The sequence below is a fragment of the Haliotis rubra genome, unplaced genomic scaffold (genome assembly GCF_003918875.1).
Source record: "Haliotis rubra isolate DU_JTF1 unplaced genomic scaffold, ASM391887v1 Scf369, whole genome shotgun sequence".
Lineage (NCBI taxonomy): Eukaryota > Metazoa > Mollusca > Gastropoda > Lepetellida > Haliotidae > Haliotis > Haliotis rubra.
Genome location: NW_025767045.1, coordinates 437,999 through 456,172, shown reverse-complemented (window position 1 = coordinate 456,172; position 18,174 = coordinate 437,999). Strand labels below are relative to the sequence as shown.

Below are 18,174 nucleotides of genomic sequence, written 5' to 3'. Positions count from 1 at the left end.
TAACTGAACAGAATCATAGGGATGAAGTTTTGGCCAAGTGCCTAAATTTGCAGACTGTCAAAAACATATGGATTAAACTGAACCAAGCTTACAACAGATGAAATTGTACCAGTCTTAGGCTTTAGACTAATGGCTGGAGTCACACACTAAACACACGGATAAATCGACACGCAAATATTACTGTTCAAGGACTTCAGGCAATGTTAATGATTTCATCTATCTGTACGATCAGTGCTTGTTGTGTTTAACGCCACACTCAGTAATATTCCAGCTATATGGCAACGGTCTAAATAATCGAATCTGGACTAGGCAATCAACAGCAAATGATGTGTCAACTGGGTTAAGTCAGCGAGCCATTATTCACCTCTCACGACAAACATGGGTTGCTGAAGACCAATTCGAACCCAGATCTTCACTGGTCACATGATCACTGAATCATAAAAAGAATCCCACAATGTCGAGTCAGGGAGTGAGTTTGGTTTTCTGCCGCTTTAACAATATTCCAGCAATATCATGGCGGGGGGACACCAGAAATGGTCTTCACCCATTGTACCCATGTGGGGATTCGAACCGGGGTCTTCGGCGTGACGAGCGAACACTTTAACCACTCGGCTACCCCTCCACCCCCACAATGTCAAAACATCCTCACTACTCACCTCCTCTTCACACAAGCCTGCTTTGAGCGCCCAGATCCTCCAAACTTGATCATATCCTTGCATGCACTGCAATCTCCGCAGTCTGGCTGTTGGCAGATTTCACAGATCCCACACCGTCGCTTCCGTGCTCCCATCTGTCCCTTATCCTCGATCTGCTCCATGAACATGCTGTCGAAGATTTGCCGCACGAGGGGTGTGGTTGTTGCCATGGTGTGTTTGGGCTTATCTTTCTTCACTTTGGGTTCTCGCATTTGTTTCTGCATCGCTCGCCTTCAAACAGAACGATGAGTGATTGAGTGGTTTTACGAGACTTTTAGCAATATTCCAGCAATATCATGGTGAGGGACACAAAAATTGTCCTTCACACATTGTACCCATGTGGGGAATTGAACCTTGCCTTTGGCATGACGAGCCAAAGCTTTAACCACTGGGCTACCCAACAGCCCCTTAAACAGAACAAAATGTTTGATAGGGGAAAATATAAGCGTTATCATTTTTTTAAATTTGTGTGCTGGCGATTAGGTGCCTGACTCCCGGGTGGGACTCAACCCCAAAAAAGTATTAAAATCTGTACTTTACTAAGAAAGTGTAATCCCAAACATAACATACGTTACATCATCTTTTTTTTGTATACAGGATTCCTACATTCCATGAGAGTGGAAAGTTCTTGTGGAAATATTACCACTTTGGGGGCGAGAGCTGAGAAAAATTGGATGGTTTTCCACAAGGTAAATTATGAAAAAGTCTTTGCCTTTCAAACATATCAGACATATTTCACAGTGAATAATTGACCATTGTCTTACATAGTAGTTTTGAAACAACATATTAATTACTGTATTAAAATCAGTGTTTGAATGTGTTTTGCATCAAAACACTTTAAGCAGCATCTCAGCAATAACATCGTAGTGGAAACTCCAAATGGGATTCACATATTGTCATAGAATGAACACAGGCCCATGTTAATCAGGTGAGGTGAGGTGAAATGGGGTTTAACGTCGCACTTAAACCTCTTACCTCTTTCCCAAAGTGACTCCAGCAAGCTTGATGAGAGCTCTCATGCAGGGTGTGGTGATCAGGAAGCCTTCATCTTCATCTGCAGCTTCATCATAACTCTGCACCTAGATGCACAGAATGGAGTTTAGAGGGAAGTACTATCATAAATTAGTTTAGTTTTACGCCACACTCAGCAATATTCCAGCTATATGGCGATGGCCTGTAAATAATCGAGTGTGGACCAGACACTCCAGTGATCAACAGCATGAACATCAATCTGCGCAACTGGCAACCGATGACATGTGTCAACCAATTCAGCTAGCCTGACCACCCAATCCCCTTAGACCCCTCTTACGACAAGCATGGGTTACTGAAGATCAATATTCTAACCCGAATCTTCACGGGTCCTATCATAAATAAATATAGATTGACTGACTGACTGACTGACTGAGTTTGGTTTTACGCCGCTTTTAGCAATATTCCAGCAACATCACGGTTGGGGACACCAGAAATGGGCTTCACAAAATATAGATTGAAAGGTTGTAATGAAGCTAATACTTTAAAGTGTAGAACAGAATGGGTAATAGCTGTAGATATTGCTATTGGTTGTTGGTATTTAAACTACTTATTGATAACAAGATTGGATAAACTTTGTAAACACCAACCTGATCCACAACAAACTGGGCATGCCTCAGCAGTGCATCCTCCGTGAACTTGGTGAGGCCAGTAGGGGGAACTGTCGTCTGTGAACACAGGCATACACAGCTTAACCAAGACAAAAACCTAACATAGAAAAGTGGAAGGAGAGTATTGAAAGGTTTTTAAAGTTCTGCTCCAGAAAGGAGCACTATCACCAATTTCAGTCTATGTCAAACTTGTTGCCATGGAAATGCCAAATTTTTTTATTAAGAATTCCAAAACTACCAAAAGGCACCAGTACACCACTAGATCTATCTATGTGCCAAGTTTGGTGAAGAAACATTGAACAGTTTTAGAGTTCTGTTCCGGAAAAGACAAATGTGCACGGATGGATGGACGCACGGATGGATGGACGCACGCACGGACGGAGCCCATTTTAATACCCCCGCAAAACGCGTTGCGGGGGATAAAAAGTGTTAAAGGCATGACATGGCACCCTTACAGAACCATTGCTAATATGATTCAGGGGTCCACTCTGTATCACTTATTCATCCACATGCAGAATGTGCAAGTCTTTATACTATGCACTAGGGGTGGGCGATTATACCGGTTAACCGGTATATTGCAATCCTAACTTCACAATACGATATATTGCGGTACATGTTTCGAGAACTGGTTCACCCGATATGATCGGCAATTTCCCGTGACCATGATTGGTAATTTTCGTGACGTAGTCAAAAATACAATTAAATATATCCTTCATATTAAGCATTAATAGTTTTGAGAATTTGAGAATAGTTTTTTTGGTCATATAATTGCATTTGCGTGACTTTTAAACCATTTGAATAAATAAAAACTAGATTGGTACCAGCATTCATTGTAAGGATAAACAATTTGGAAACAGGAACAATTGATCTCTTGTACAATCACAGTCCTGACAGTGGCCAGTGGCTCTGTTTCAAAAGAAAGGAATCAGCAATTTCATTACCTTAAACCATGTGTTACACTTTCACAATATATTGCAGTATGCCAACACATATCACGATATATAACGCAATACGAAAATTTTGTCCATGCCCCACCCTACCATGTACTAACGAAGTCTGACCTCAATCTTGTTCCTACCCCACCCTACCATGTACTAACGAAGTCTGACCTCAATCTTGTTCCTACCCCACCCTACCATGTACTAACGAAGTCTGACCTCAATCTTGTTCCTACCCCACCCTACCATGTACTAACGAAGTCTGACCTCAATCTTGTTCCTACCCCACCCTACCATGTACTAACGACCTCAATCTTGTTCCTACCTACCTAAGTCTGACTTCTAATCCTACCTCAAACCATGAAGTCTGACCTCAATCTTGTTCCTACCCCACCCTACCATGTACTAACGAAGTCTGACCTCAATCTTGTTCAACAGATCTTCATAGTTAGCATCTTGATTGTTCTGCATGAACTCGATGACGACCTTTGACATGTGGACCTTCTCCTTCATAGTGTCGATGAAGGGAGCGTAAACCTCGCTTGGAGCCATGAGGAAGTAGTCAGCGTATGCCGTGCTGAACCCGATCAGGGCGTTCTCACCACCGTCAAAACCTGTCGTCCACCATTCATTGATTGGACCCATATTGCGGCACCTGACTCCACCTACAGGAATGATTTGGTCCACATTTATACAAGATGACAAAGCTATCAATAAAATACTCTTCATGAATATGTCAACTAGTTATGACAATGTCAATGTAACATTGTTCTTCACATTGATCTAATGAAAACATACATATAAACTATTCATATACAAGCATGCTTGTAACAACAGACTGAATGTGTGCTTCCATGGTTTGATGTACCTCAGTAATGTTGATACTGGCAATAGAGAGGTACTGTTTTGTGATTAGGTACCTGAATACCCACTAAGTGGAATTACAGTATTAAAGGTATTAAAGTTCTCTGGGAAAGGATCACTACCCTCAATTTCATTCAAAGTCAAACTTCTTGCCATGGAAACGCAAAAAATATTTTATTCAGAAAACCAAAACTACCTAAAGGCACCAGTTTACCACAAGACCTATATATGTGTCACGCACCAGAAAGGGGCTTTACACATTGTACCCATGTGGGGCATCGAACCTTGATCTTCGGCATAATGAGCCAACGCTTTTACCACTAGGCTACCCCACAACCCATAACAAGGAAAACAAGGACCATCATTGTATTTTTTGTTACTGTGGTGATTACTTTAATTTAATTTAGTAAAAACAATCTATGTAAGTTTGTGAGGCAGTTGTTTCTCTCGACCCGTGAAGATCCGTGTTAGAACTGATCTTCAGCAACTCATGCTTGTCGTAAGAGGTGACAAACGGGATCGGGTGGTCAGACTCGCTGACTTGGTTGACACATGTTATCGGTTCCCAATTGCGTAGATCGATGCTCATGCTGTTGATCACTGGATTGTCTGGTCCAGATTCGATTATTTACAGACCGCCGCCATTTAGCTGGAATATTGCTGAGTGCGGCTTACAACTTAACTCACTCACTCAGTTGTTTCTCTCACCTTCAGGGCTTACACTCTCATCGTAGATGGGCTTGATTGCTCCACTGAAGTACAGCATGACGTTCTTCTCAATCAGACCCGAGTCAAAGGGGCAGAGATGAGTGTTTTTGTCATAAATACTGAAACAGTGAATTGCCAAGAATGCATTCCCTTCTTGATGTTTCCTTTGTCATTTATATCTCTAGCGAGTTCGGTTTATGCCTATTTTAGTAATATTCCAGCAATGTTACAGTATAGGAAATCAGAAATGATCTTTGAACACCCCATTACTGACTCAAGCCCAGTAAAATTTGGTTCAGTCTCATGGTATCTGCATATAATAGTCAATATGACTAGCAGTCTGAAACTTTTCGGGTTACCAGACTGAAAGTTTTAGCATAGGCCAATAAAACTGAACAAAACATGAGAAACAGTTTGTGATCTAGACCAGCGACCAACGTACCTGAAGTCGGTGATCTTGTGAGTCGGTCTCTCGTCACTTTCTGCCACCATCTCGTCACCAGTAAACAGCGAGAGCTTTGGGTCGAACAACCCCACACACTCCTCCACCTGCAGGGTGAAAGATCAATGAAAGACATTCCAAGCTTATGTTCAAACAGAACTGCAGGTCAATTTTTTAAGGGGTCACAGGTGAACTGTTTTTCTGTTAAATGCCATTCCAGCAATATCAATAATAACAAGTGTTTGCCACTAATATGGCAATGTCCCCCGCCGTTAAAGAAGAACGAAATATTTATAACATATTTACTACTTTTTTTATTTTTGACTGAAATGACTCGTGTCTGTATAATCACCCAATGTAAGCTGTCAACATAATTGAAGACATTGGGTACAATGTTGTATGACATATTGCATTAACAAGAGTTTGAAAAGTGGCATGGTGACCTTGTGGCATGGTGACCTTGCAAATTTGAAATAAGGGTACAACAAGGTCACCAAAATCAGTGGTCAAAGTGTCTGCATAATAGGTCACCAAAATGTAGGCTGTCACCAAATTTGAAGACATACAACAGGTTTTGAGGTATCGCGATAACAAGATTCAGGACGTACGTACGGACAGATGCTGCTGAATACATAGTCCCCCTAATAATAAAATCTGGCCCAAAGAACCCAGTGAATAAACTACTAATGATACACATAGTTGGGCACAATTACACATCAAACTAAGTCACTGAGCCTTGTCACCCAAGTCCACCTAGGACCAATTCTAATTCAGACCACTAACCAGCTATAATTTCTCTGAATCTTAAGACTGTTGATTTCGTTTGTTGTTTAACGCCACACTCGGCCATATTCCAGCTATACACGGTGCGAAATAGTTTCCAAATTCTGCTAGCCAGTCCTGGCTATCTATGCCTGAAAGTTACTAGCCCACAAAATAATTGACTAGCCTGAAATTTGAATGTAGAAACTATGCAAAAGTTTGCAAAAAAGTAAAATACCATCATTTATCAGGCCATAATCTTGCATGATTTAAAAGTGTGACATATTTACAAAATGACCGCAGGAAAATTCATCAGCCAGTCAGGTCAGTAACTGTAGAGATTTACTGGCTCGACTGGATTTTAACTAGCCATGGACTAGCGGGCAAGTGGCTATTTCGTACACTGCCATATGGTGGCAGTCTGTTAATAATCAAGCCTGGATCAGACTATCCAGTCATCAACAGCATGAGCATCAATCTACGCAATTGGGATACGATGACATGTGTCAACCAAGTCAGTGAGTCTGACCACTCGATCCTGTTAGTCGCCTCTTACGACAATCATGTGTTGCTGTAGACCAGTTCTAACCCAGACCTCTACGGGTCAACGATGGCAATGCGGTGCTAGGGACACATTTTATGCCAGGCCAACATGGGAACAGGAGCTGCTGGAATCAGAACTGGAAACTGTGAGTAATGTAACAAATAACCCCCCAGAGCTACAGATAACTTTAGGGGTCATTGAGTTATGTACTCGCTTGTGTTCATCTCAATTTTGTGTTCATCTCAATTGGGTATCCTAATTTTCTGGTATTTATATTGGATCTGTAATATGAGAAACGATAAGAAAGACTGCAAGTTGCCAAGTTCATGTGTTGAAACAGAACCTCTCAATTTACCTCAGTTATTTTATCTATGCACCGATACGCAAGCTAAGATTTGACATATTTGTGTGTACGCACGTAAGGTCAAACGTATTGAGTATTTACAAAACTTCAAGCGTACTTGTACGCAACTGACTTAATGAGAATTGAGTTTTCACATAAATATTTGCGTAATTTAAGCAGATACGCAGCTTATCTGTTCCTCTGACCCCATAGCGGGAATAATCCCTTCAAAGTCTTAACATAAGAGCAGCCCATGAATAAAGCCCAAACTTTGTGTATTTTCTGAATTAATCTAAAAATTATTTCATCACAATAGTTTACATGCAATATTATCGACTACAAATTTTTCATATCAATAATCAATAGTAATAAACCGCATGAATGACATTACCGATTATCGATTATTTTAGACAGCCCTACTTCATAAAAGCTAACTTACAGCATCATCTGGGTCGCCAGGAAACAGTCGTAGGTCAGGGTCGTCCAGCAGCTGTTTGCACTCACGACATTTGATGGGAATCACCGACCTGGGCGTCACTGGCTTAATCCCCTCCTTCACCACGACAACCTCCCTGGAAGAGTCAAATGCGGCCATATTGCAACTGAATGTCAACTGAAGAATATTCAAATCCTAAAGCCTGAAATAAACTCTCTTCACAAAAAACTAGGGGTGACTATTGAGGGGGAAACAACTATTGCAATAGTCTATTGAAACAAACTATTGCGACCAACTATTGCAACAGTTTTCTCATTGAATTGTCTCATTTGAAGTCATTTCCAAAATGAATGCATAGTTTATATGAATGAAAACAAGTTGAAGTAGTTTCAGTCTCTTTTAATAACTGCATGCAAGGTCAGCCAGGGGTATCTCTACCCCAAATGATTCCTTCCTACTGCTGATCAAAACATCAAGAGAATACGCGGGGATACGGGAAGATTTGCTTCAAAGAATTGAAAACCTTGATGGATTTGGCTAATTCTTTTTCAGAAGAGATCTTCCTTGGGGTACATATATGCATGTACCAAATAAAACCAAGACAGCGAAAAACATAGACAAGCTACTGTTGACTAGCCATTACAATTAACATGTCACAGGATGTGCGGCTCGAAAGGAAGCGTGCCGATTGGAGACCTGTGGGGGTTCATACCCACTTACATACATCCAAATCCTACACACCAAAATCTGTTGAAAGAACTTGAACAAACAACTGGCAATCCTATCAAAAGACCATTTCTACCACTTCTCTACTTACCTTTCCTCCTCCTTTTCTTCCTCCCCATCGACTCGGATACGTTTCAGGTCAGTCTCTTCCTCAGACTTCACTTCAGTCTTTTCTTCTTCAGCTGCAGACTTCCTCTTGGACCTGTGAACAGTCACATAAAGATGAGTGAGCGAGTTGGATTTTACATAGCTGTTAGCAATATTCCAGCAATATCATTTCGGGGGGACACCAGAAATGGGCTTCACACATTGTACCCATGTGGGCAATCGAACCAAGTCTTCGGAATCGTGGGGTTCTTTTAAGTGCACAGGGTTGTGTACTGTACACTAGGGGTTGTGACAACAATGAAAGAGTCTGCACACTCTCTCCAAGGTTTTTACACCTGGTCACAGGTGGGCTCGACCCCGGCACTTCAACCTTGCTGGATCACTACCCTGGGGCCTTAGCCAGCTCGCCCACCACGCCCCCGCGGAAGTCACTACCCTGTAAATCATGTCACACAAGCTACTTGATAAGTTGCAGTGTTACAGATGATTTTTACAAATCACCTACGTTTGTCCTTTGCTGAACATAGATGCTATGGATGGCTGACTGTCACTCAGAGACTTCCTGCCTTTCTTTGATCGACCCTTCCGTGAAGGTGTACCTGCAAAAACATTTCAATAAAACATAACTAAAGCAATTCTCAAAGTACTCATTCTGCTGGAAAATGTACTACAGTTTCTAATAACATTTGTCATGAGTGTGGACAAAATCAGCAGGCGATCTAGACTACACAAGTGCTGGGGACCAATTTTGTCCTACGTTCCCTATAAGGAAGGTTGGGCATTGAAACTTATTCTGCTCAATAATCCATTCAGTGGACTTTTGTTAGTTATTTCACCCTAATATCCCCATAGGTGGTCAGGGTTTGTACCGATCTTCAGCTATCAAATTTAAGGCCTTTTCAAACAGCCAAAGAACCAATATTAAGGACCTATAGAGACACATGTAACGTTTAAGTACTTGAATACACACAAGGTTGGTCAGAAGTAGGATCAGCCATCAGGAGAAATAACTCATCCCTGCAATAGTAGTTTTACTTGGCGATCTCGATCAACACCAACTGTCATGCAAAGTATTTTTATTATCCAATCATTTCTTGTAAAATCATAACTTGACAAGTTATGCTGATTATTTGACTTTTTAGGGCAAATCAGTTGAAGACAAGTGTTTGCCACTGATATGGCAATGTCTACCGCCACTAAAGAATGGAATATTTATAACATATTTACTACTTTTTATTTTTTGGTCACATACAAGATGCCTGAAATTCCTGGTGTCTGTATAATCACCCAATGTAGGCTGTGGACATAATGTAAGACATTAGGTGCAATGTTTTATGAGGTATCACGCAAACAAGAGTTGTGTCAAAGTGTCGTGGTGACCTTGAAGATAAGGTCAAGGTCACCAAAATCAACTGGCGTCTGCGTAATCCCCCAATGTAGGCTGTCACCAAATTTGAAGACATTGGATCAAATAGTTCATGAGATATTCAGGGATAAATCTACCCCCGCGTCCCGCGTCTCTGACGCAACAAATTCTGACAGGACTCATATTTTTTTTACATGTGCGTCCTCTTTGACGCAAGCTTTTGATGAAACACTAATGTTTATTTTTGTGGAGAATCAATATCAAAGTATACATGGTTAAATCTTAGATTAACTTCCATTCTCAAATAATTGACGTGAGCTAATAAGTACACATTATTTTTAAAACGATCGCAGCTTTCATTCGTCATGAGTATTAAGTTCATTTCCTTGTTTCCAAAAATAGACATCTAGGTCACACCAAGGGAGGTAAGCGGTATGCAAATGAGATCCCAAGATTCATTGCTCGAGCATGTGCAGAACTACTAACCTAGTTTTAACACTCTATAAATAGACACAAACACGCTAAGGGAGGTAGGCGATATGCAAATGAGGTTTTTCAAGACAAACTGATTGGTCAATGAACATTGTGACTCTGAATCCAGAGTGAAGACAAAATCTGAGCTCTCAGTACCAGTTAGAGAAAAGCAAGAAGCTTTAGTCAGTAGCTGAACAACTGTTAAATCTATCTGCATGTAATTTGAAAGTGAAAGTGGCATTTGACAGGTTAAAGTTCTGCTGAGATAGAATGTCATTCTGGAAAAGTCCTGGAAAAGTAATCATATAAATGAATCATTTCATTTATAATTATGATGACATTTATGATATAATTCGTTCAATGTTAATAGTTAAAGTAAGACAGTTACTATTTGTGTTCATACTTGTTAAAGTGGCTTCCAGTTGGCATATTTCTTTTGATGTAATTTGTTTTTGAATCACTGAACAGAGTGAAGAAATAAAAGCGTAACTTTGGTTGGAATTGTAGAACTTCATTCACAAAATATTACAGTGAAATTACATTGGTCTGGCTAGTAACTTTTTATTTTTCTAGTAAAGAAAACATTTGCTTGTCAAAGGTCATGTAGAGCCCTGCTGTTATTTTTATAATATAGCAGTTGACATGCCGACCAGATAGATACTGTCAGAAAACACAAAGTTAGGACATTTCAGTCAGGTTGGCCTGATACTCATCGGTTATGGCTGACTTATGACAGGGAAGGTGATTTAATATTTTGTACTATTTAATAACTATGTACTGAAAATGGTATGACACAAGATGCTAAATGCAGAAATTTTTAAAATATAACTTTGACCAGACATCTCATCATAATGATAATAAACTGTCCGTTCAGGCTCCAAAACTTTGTGATGATTTCCAGGTTGCAACTGCACGTATGTATGAAAAACAAGACAAAGCAGCAGTTGCCTTGATGAAATCTGTTCTTTGGTTAGCTTGTGAAAACATCCCACTGACTAAGATTAAACGTTTTGTTGACTCTTTATAAAAATTTGAAAAGACATTGAAATTCTCAAGGAAGGTAAAATCAACTATGATTCTCCAACTACTGCCAGTGATCTGTTAACATCTGTGTTTGATGTGATAGGGTATGAACTACAAGTTAAAATGGAAGAGTCTCCATTTGTTACGATTTAGGTACTACCAGCTCTGTTCTGTGAAATATCCCAGACCGGTCAGACTCACCTGTGCAACCTATAGTAACAATAAACCAGTTTGAATAATATTGGTGGCATTAAGTTTTGTTAGGGACTCATAAAAGTTCTGAGGGACTCATAGTTATTCAGCTCAGTGAGTCCCGGGACTCAGGCAGTTGAATTTGTAGATTTATCACTGGATATTGTGTTAACAAGAATCGGGACAGACGTACGTATGGACGCGTTGCGGCAGGGGACAATAAGGCCTTTTCAAGGCTTTTTTTTTTTTAGGACATCGTTAGGTTAAAATGTCCAAATTTCAGTTTTTGCAAGCCTGTGTGGACCCTGGGAGCAGTAGTGGTTCTTACTCTGCCCTAGAATCTCCACATGAAGACCAGAACAGGATGTGGTGGACTTACTTCTGACATTCTCCTTGTCGCTCTCTCCTCCCTTCTTCCTGATGTGTTCCTCTGCATCGTCCTCCTCAATCTCCATCACTTCAACACCATCGGCCTTTAAATCAAAGTCAGGGTCGTTATCAGCGAACAACACATGATTGAACAAACCCACAGTTTCACTTGCAACCTACATGTTAATATCACAAATGGAAATAACTGTTTCACAAAAACATGGCTGACAAGACAAAGGGAGGTAACTTCAAAGAACAATTTCAAAAAGAAAGTTAGCTTTCATATTACTATCACTGACGTGATTTGGACAGGGCATTGTTATGTATGTTTATGTCAAACAATTAAAACTGAAGCTACAAAGACCAAATTATCTAATCACTGTACAGCAACAGTGGAGGAGACAAGGCTCCTCTTGCACAAAGCAACATAGTAATGAATTATCTCAGTTTATGAAGTAAACACGGTAATGGCTTCACACATTGTACCCATGTGGGGATTCGAACCCAGGTTTTTGGCACGAGAACCTAACGCTTTAACCATTAGGCTAACCCACCACCCCACATTAGTAATGATCTATTTAAATTTATGAGATAAACATGGTAATGACTTCAAAACACAAGCAGCAATACAACTAGGCGCAAATAAGGGATTTATCTTGAGTCCTGTATTTGAGGGCCCCTGGGACTCATACTCTTAATTTTTCAGGTCAAAATGGGGGTCCAAGATACTAAAATACTATTATTAACCCATTCAACACCGCAGGCCGCTTAAGCGGCCACAACGTTATGAGTCCCCAGACACCGGAGGCCGCTTAAGCAGCCAGGCAGTAGTCACGTCAAAATGAGACATAACTTTAGGAACCTACCTGACTTATGATTCATATATTAAATCTATCACATTTCACAATGTCTGAAAACACTTATTAAATTTCAATTTATCATATATTATCAGCAGAATTAAAATTATAAACTATTTTTCGCAATGTTACTGAAAACAACGATTCTCAGACACATGCTTCGGCAGCGGGTCCACAATAACATTGTCAAAGAGCAAAGTAACGATGTTTCGAGGAATTCATTCAATAAATTGAATAAACTAATGCATAAAATCAACAACAACATTCATAAAAGTTGTCAAACGCATATAAAATTACTATTTCCATCTTTTGTGCGATCATGTAATGTAAGTCAAGTCACTGACAAGTGACATCTCGCTCGCCGCCTCAATCTTCACGCTTTCGGACACGATGTTTAATCGCGAAAATATATACATGAAGCATTTTGTCACAGGTCATAACCTAGCACGATACGTCCAATAAGTTCCATAATTTACGTATAGGTAGCGATTTTCTTGCTTAATATGTTCAGAATAGCATTATTTTACCCAAAACTTGTGTCTAAATCTAAAAGTTTTCGTTTACGAGGACGGTATCCATTGCCGTAATATGATTGGCTGCCTTAGGTCACGTGTCTGATTTTGACCAATCACGACCCTTATAGCAGACTGTGGCAAAAAAGCGTCATTAGAAACCAATCTTTATCCAATAAAATCGCTTCTTACAACTGTGAAAATACTCTTGGCAAGGGTACAGTGATACTGTTGATGTTCAGAGCTTTCGAACGATGCCCGACATCAAACGATTTGCCACGCATGTTATTCATACGAAGCTTCGAAAACTGAGGTATTTTCCGTTGTTATGTCATGTTACCGAGCGGAAAGCCACAGATATCGGGAAATAGGCGACCATACATATTATTTAAGAAATCTTTTTATAAAAATTTTCTGATAACGTAAAAATGAAAATATAAAAGAAAAAGGCACGGGCATGTTATGACATGTCACAAATGGAAAAAAATCGCCATAGTTTTTGCTTCTTTCGTGGTTTATCTGGACGTTATAGATGTAAGCTTGCATTTTCATTCAAAAATACATTTACTTAAGTTGTAGTTGTATTATTTGAATAATATTATAAAAATAAACCTCATATTTATCAACAGTAGGATTAGATCTTTTAAATGGTGTATGGGATGTAGTAGCAATAACGTTTTACAAGCTTATAATTTCCTTCATAATCATAGGCTTCATCTATGACCTCAGGGTCTCTGGGAACTCGGTGTCATGGCAGTAAATGCCTCTGGTTGACTGGTGTTAATACTGTTATTGTATTGAGGATCATGATTATCACTTAAAGAACCACTAAACTTTGTTTTTTGTTACTCTTTTAACCATTACATATGAAAGACTCGTGGTTAGTCTTATGCGGAACACCAAATTTATTCTTTAAAAACTTGTGGTTAATTAATACCGAGCGATTAAAAGTGGCCAAAAAGTCGCCTGCTTCCCTCTCGACCGCCAACGAAACCCCCGACAGGTTACGTAACTCTGTCGCCAGAGCACTGCAGTGACGTCATATGAGGAACGATTTTCAGTTAGTTGTATAGAAAATGTGTAGCACGCTCATCATTTTGATGATTTCTCGACATCAACGGCGACATGCCGAATCGTTGCTTTGTCGTCAATTGCTCCAAGGGGTCGGGCGATGGTGTCACCATGCACAGATTTCCACAGGACCCCGCAGTTCGTGCTAAATGGGTTATGTTTGTGAGTGCGTGCGAGCGTTGTGGAAGCCTGAAACGATATCTTACTTGTGTTCAGATCGCTTCACGGAAGTTAAAGAATCAAAAACTACTTACTAGTTGTAGTAAAATATGCATATGATTGATGACCATAAAGATTTTCTATGACACAACTTGTAACATAACGATTTCTTCCTCGGAAGTGAGGTTGTGGTCGAAGTAACAATAATATTGTAAGTAGTATTATATTGACACCCACCTCGCTGCCACGAGAGAAATTGTTATGTTATACGCTATGTCATGCAAAATCCTATTGGCCATCAATAAAATACATATTTTACTACCAGTAGAAAGTAGTTTTGATTTTGTAACTCGCTGAAAACAAACCTAAATACCATTTATCCACAGACTGGCGGATGTTCCCGACAGCGCCATCATTTTAAAAATAAAAAATCTGTTAGAATTAATGAGATTATAGTTTGTTTTCATCAAGTTAGAAAATCAAGACTACTTTCTACTCGTAGTTAAATATGTATTGGAATCATAACCAAACGGATTTTGCATGACACAACTTATAACATAACGATTTCTTCCACGGAAGCGAGGTGGGGGTCGAAGTCACAATACTGCGCGATAAATTTCTTGCTACATTCCCATGGTTAATGTCCACTCACCAGTATGTAGATACTAGTCAATGTGAGTCTTTATATTTGGTCTTATAATCGTAATTAGTTTATTATCATACTTGTATGCATTTTGAAACTAAATAAAAGCAGACGATCTGCTGATACTTATAGTGAATTTATAACAGAACTTATCTAGACATTTTATAGTTTGCCAATGTGAATCATAATTCGCACACACACCCTAGTGCATGTTGTCTGTCTCATTACACTTCACGGCGAAAACAATGATTCTGTTGAATGCTACGACAAATGAATAAAAACAAAATGCAAATATTGAAATTAAAACAGATTAAAGTTATAGGAACAATATCAGGCCATTACCTTGTTCGAGGAATGTATCCATCAATATCCACAAAACTGTTCCAAATGATGTGTCTTTTAACAGTTTAATACACGAAAAAGTGATAAATCTTTTCAGGTATTGGTGTATAGTCTCATTGGTCACCCAAGATAGCACACCTGGCAACTAATTGCATAATGTCCGCCTTTCTTTAAAAACAGTAATTTAGTTAGCCAATAATGGGCAATCAATCAATGTATTGCCGGTTAATCCGTTGAAAGAAGGACGTTGTTTTTACACAGACACCGACACGACAGAGTGTATTCAGTATAGATTAGTAAATCTACATACATAAACACTACCTTTTGACAATTCCGCTGTGTAAGATAAAAGTAATTAATCAATCAGCGTGTTATCGGTTAATCCTTTGATCGATGTTTATAATGTTGAATATTTACTCCAGACACAAGAAATGCCAAATGGGAACCTTTGTCGGGTAATCTAAGTGTGTTACCACTAATTATACCTGTTATAAATTCATTAACTGACCATCAAGTGAATGATGGCAAATAACATGTGTAGGTTTATATCACCTAACACGGGTTACAACAAGGGAGTATTAATTGCTGTATTGCATGTGAAAACTTATGGGCCGACACTGTTTTGAGAATACAAACAGATGTTTACATGACATGATTAAATATCGAGGTAAAAAACACAGAAATAGGATGAATTTGGATCAGTCATTATACAATAGGGCCTAACGACACCAATCGATTTTGACAAAATCGTCTATGAAAACAAGTTGTAACTAGGAAACTAGGCAAAGCAGGAGACAAAATTAAATGACAGTAGATTGTGAGAACATATAGCTTTAATTTTCCACAACAATTGTCACGATTTCAGGTTTATACAAGCCTGTAAACAAGATAATTTAACCCCTAAAATGTAGATGAATTCTGCATCGGCCCTCAAAGCTATTCCTCATATGACGTCACAGAGGCGCGCCGCTCTGATTGGTTGAAATTTCGTTCGAGGGTGAGAATTGTGCACTGTTGTCAAAAAGGTCGATTTAAGTCAATTAAAGGTCGAAATGAGTAGTTTTAATGAAGGGGTTTCATTTATAACGATGCCAGTTAGTGATTTATGTATTTGTACCCCCTAGGGTTTATGTGACCTTTAAATTGTTACAGTAATTAAATTGCAAATAATACCATAACTCAGCTAGTAGCAAACTTAGTGATAACTTATTACTTATTGTCACTTGATTGGAATTTTTACAAAAAGTATTTGGACTTTTTCTGAGTCCCTGTGGATGCGTTAATAAATTTTGTTGCCTCCCTTGTCAATTTTTTATGGGTATAGGACACAGGAATTCGCGTCCTGTAAATCCCTGGCAAATTGAGCCCAGGTATGTCGTCCTATAACCCTATTGTTTTAGTCTGTGCCAAACACTTTGTTTGAGGCCACTTCCTTGGACATGGCTCTTAACACCTTTTTCATTAAAATTTGTGCTGTCATACTTGTTATAAACCAGCCCATTTCTGGTGTCCCCCGCCGTGATGTTGCTGAAATATTGCTAAAAGCGGCGTAAAACCAAAACTCAGTCAGTCAGTGTTATAAACCAAACAAAATTGTGATAGATTTAGGTCTCAGAGCTTGTAGGGAGGACTGTTGTGTTGTTAAACGCAGCACTAGGCAATATTTTTGCTATTCAACAGTGTCCTATAAATAACAGAGTCTGGATCAGACAAACCCAGGGTAAGTTGACATGAAACTGAATACAAGCCCCTGATTCATTCAGTCTCCTCATTCACGAGCATAGGCTGCTGGGATAATTCTTGTGTGAGCTCTCACAAAGATTTAGTAAGATAAGGAAATCACACTGTGTTTTCAAGCAATGACACTAACATAATCTAACATTTCTGAAGACCCTGGTTCAATTCCTCAAAGGGGCACTATGTGTGAAGTTCATTTTTGGTGTCCCTACCATGATATTGCAGGAATATTGCTGGGATAAAAACCTACTCACTAACATTTCTGAAAACATTTCTTCTTGAGCAATACATACATATATTACCTTATCATCCATTGAATCGTTTGCCATTTCAGTAGGAGCTGATGAAGAGCTCCCATTCGGTGTTGCAAAGCTGCCGTTAACACCATTGGAGCTTGAGCTTCCATTAGCACTCGATGTAGTGCCATTAGCACTCGACGCACTGCCGTTAGCACTTGACGCACTGCCGTTACTACTTGATGCACTGCCGTTACTACTTGATGCACTGCCGTTAGCACTCGATGTACTTCCGTTGGCACTGGAGCACTCTGTACCATTTGAGTGGCCATTTTCTTGCTCTTCAACATTTTTCAGTTTTCCGACTTCTTCTGGAGTAGCAGTCATAAAACTGTCAAGTAGCTTCTCTAGCTTCTTGAAGTATCCTTTCTGTAAATAACACCAAGCATATTAACATAACTAGTGATAAGTGTCATCACAACCATTTAAAGACACGCACTACCCTATAAACCCAGATAATTGACTATTAGTTGAAAGATGAATACTCATTTTTAAAAGGCTTCTTGCCTGTTTTTAACTTGCAGGGTTCAGTGACTTGACTGTTGGTAGTGTGATTGAGCAGGGATTGGAATAAAGAACTTTGACAATGGAATGGGCCACTGCCCTTGTATCAATAGTAAACTTCAAAATTTTAATGGGCCATTTTTTTATTTTAATGTGCAAAAAAGCCCCATGGCCCCTGCCTTTCCCAATCCCTCATGGGGGTACGAGTAGAGGTACCCCTGAGAGTTCTGAAACAAGGGAATTATCAGGGAAAGACATGTCACTTCCAAAAAAGCTTTCACAATATATCACTGTAATTTTCATTTCCCAATTCAGAGATTTGGCAGAAATAATTTAGGGAAACACGACTACTTTGCTCTAACTTGACATTTTCTAAAAAGTTTTAAGTTTCTTTAATTCAGTGTAAATATTGTACACTGTATT

At 39.3% G+C, this 18,174-nt stretch overlaps 1 protein-coding gene across 2 annotated transcripts in view; it reads right to left on the bottom strand.

Moving 5' to 3' along the window:
* The window catches only part of LOC124285774 (DNA (cytosine-5)-methyltransferase 1-like), a 48,640-nt gene that overhangs the window by 27,204 nt on the left and 3,262 nt on the right, over positions 1 to 18,174 (bottom strand). Inside the window, exons 4-14 of one of the 2 annotated variants that reach the window (XM_046722044.1) lie at positions 17,245 to 17,616; positions 11,641 to 11,734; positions 8,712 to 8,805; positions 8,190 to 8,300; positions 7,376 to 7,508; positions 5,288 to 5,394; positions 4,846 to 4,964; positions 3,694 to 3,938; positions 2,315 to 2,392; positions 1,671 to 1,774; positions 657 to 926 (exon numbers count right to left, since the gene is read on the bottom strand). In XM_046722044.1, coding sequence (XP_046578000.1) covers positions 657 to 926; positions 1,671 to 1,774; positions 2,315 to 2,392; positions 3,694 to 3,938; positions 4,846 to 4,964; positions 5,288 to 5,394; positions 7,376 to 7,508; positions 8,190 to 8,300; positions 8,712 to 8,805; positions 11,641 to 11,734; positions 17,245 to 17,574 — 1,685 coding nt within the window. In that variant the 5' untranslated portion in view covers positions 17,575 to 17,616. The remainder of the gene's footprint in view (positions 1 to 656; positions 927 to 1,670; positions 1,775 to 2,314; positions 2,393 to 3,693; positions 3,939 to 4,845; positions 4,965 to 5,287; positions 5,395 to 7,375; positions 7,509 to 8,189; positions 8,301 to 8,711; positions 8,806 to 11,640; positions 11,735 to 17,244; positions 17,617 to 18,174) is intronic. The other variant, XM_046722045.1, reaches the window with a different exon arrangement.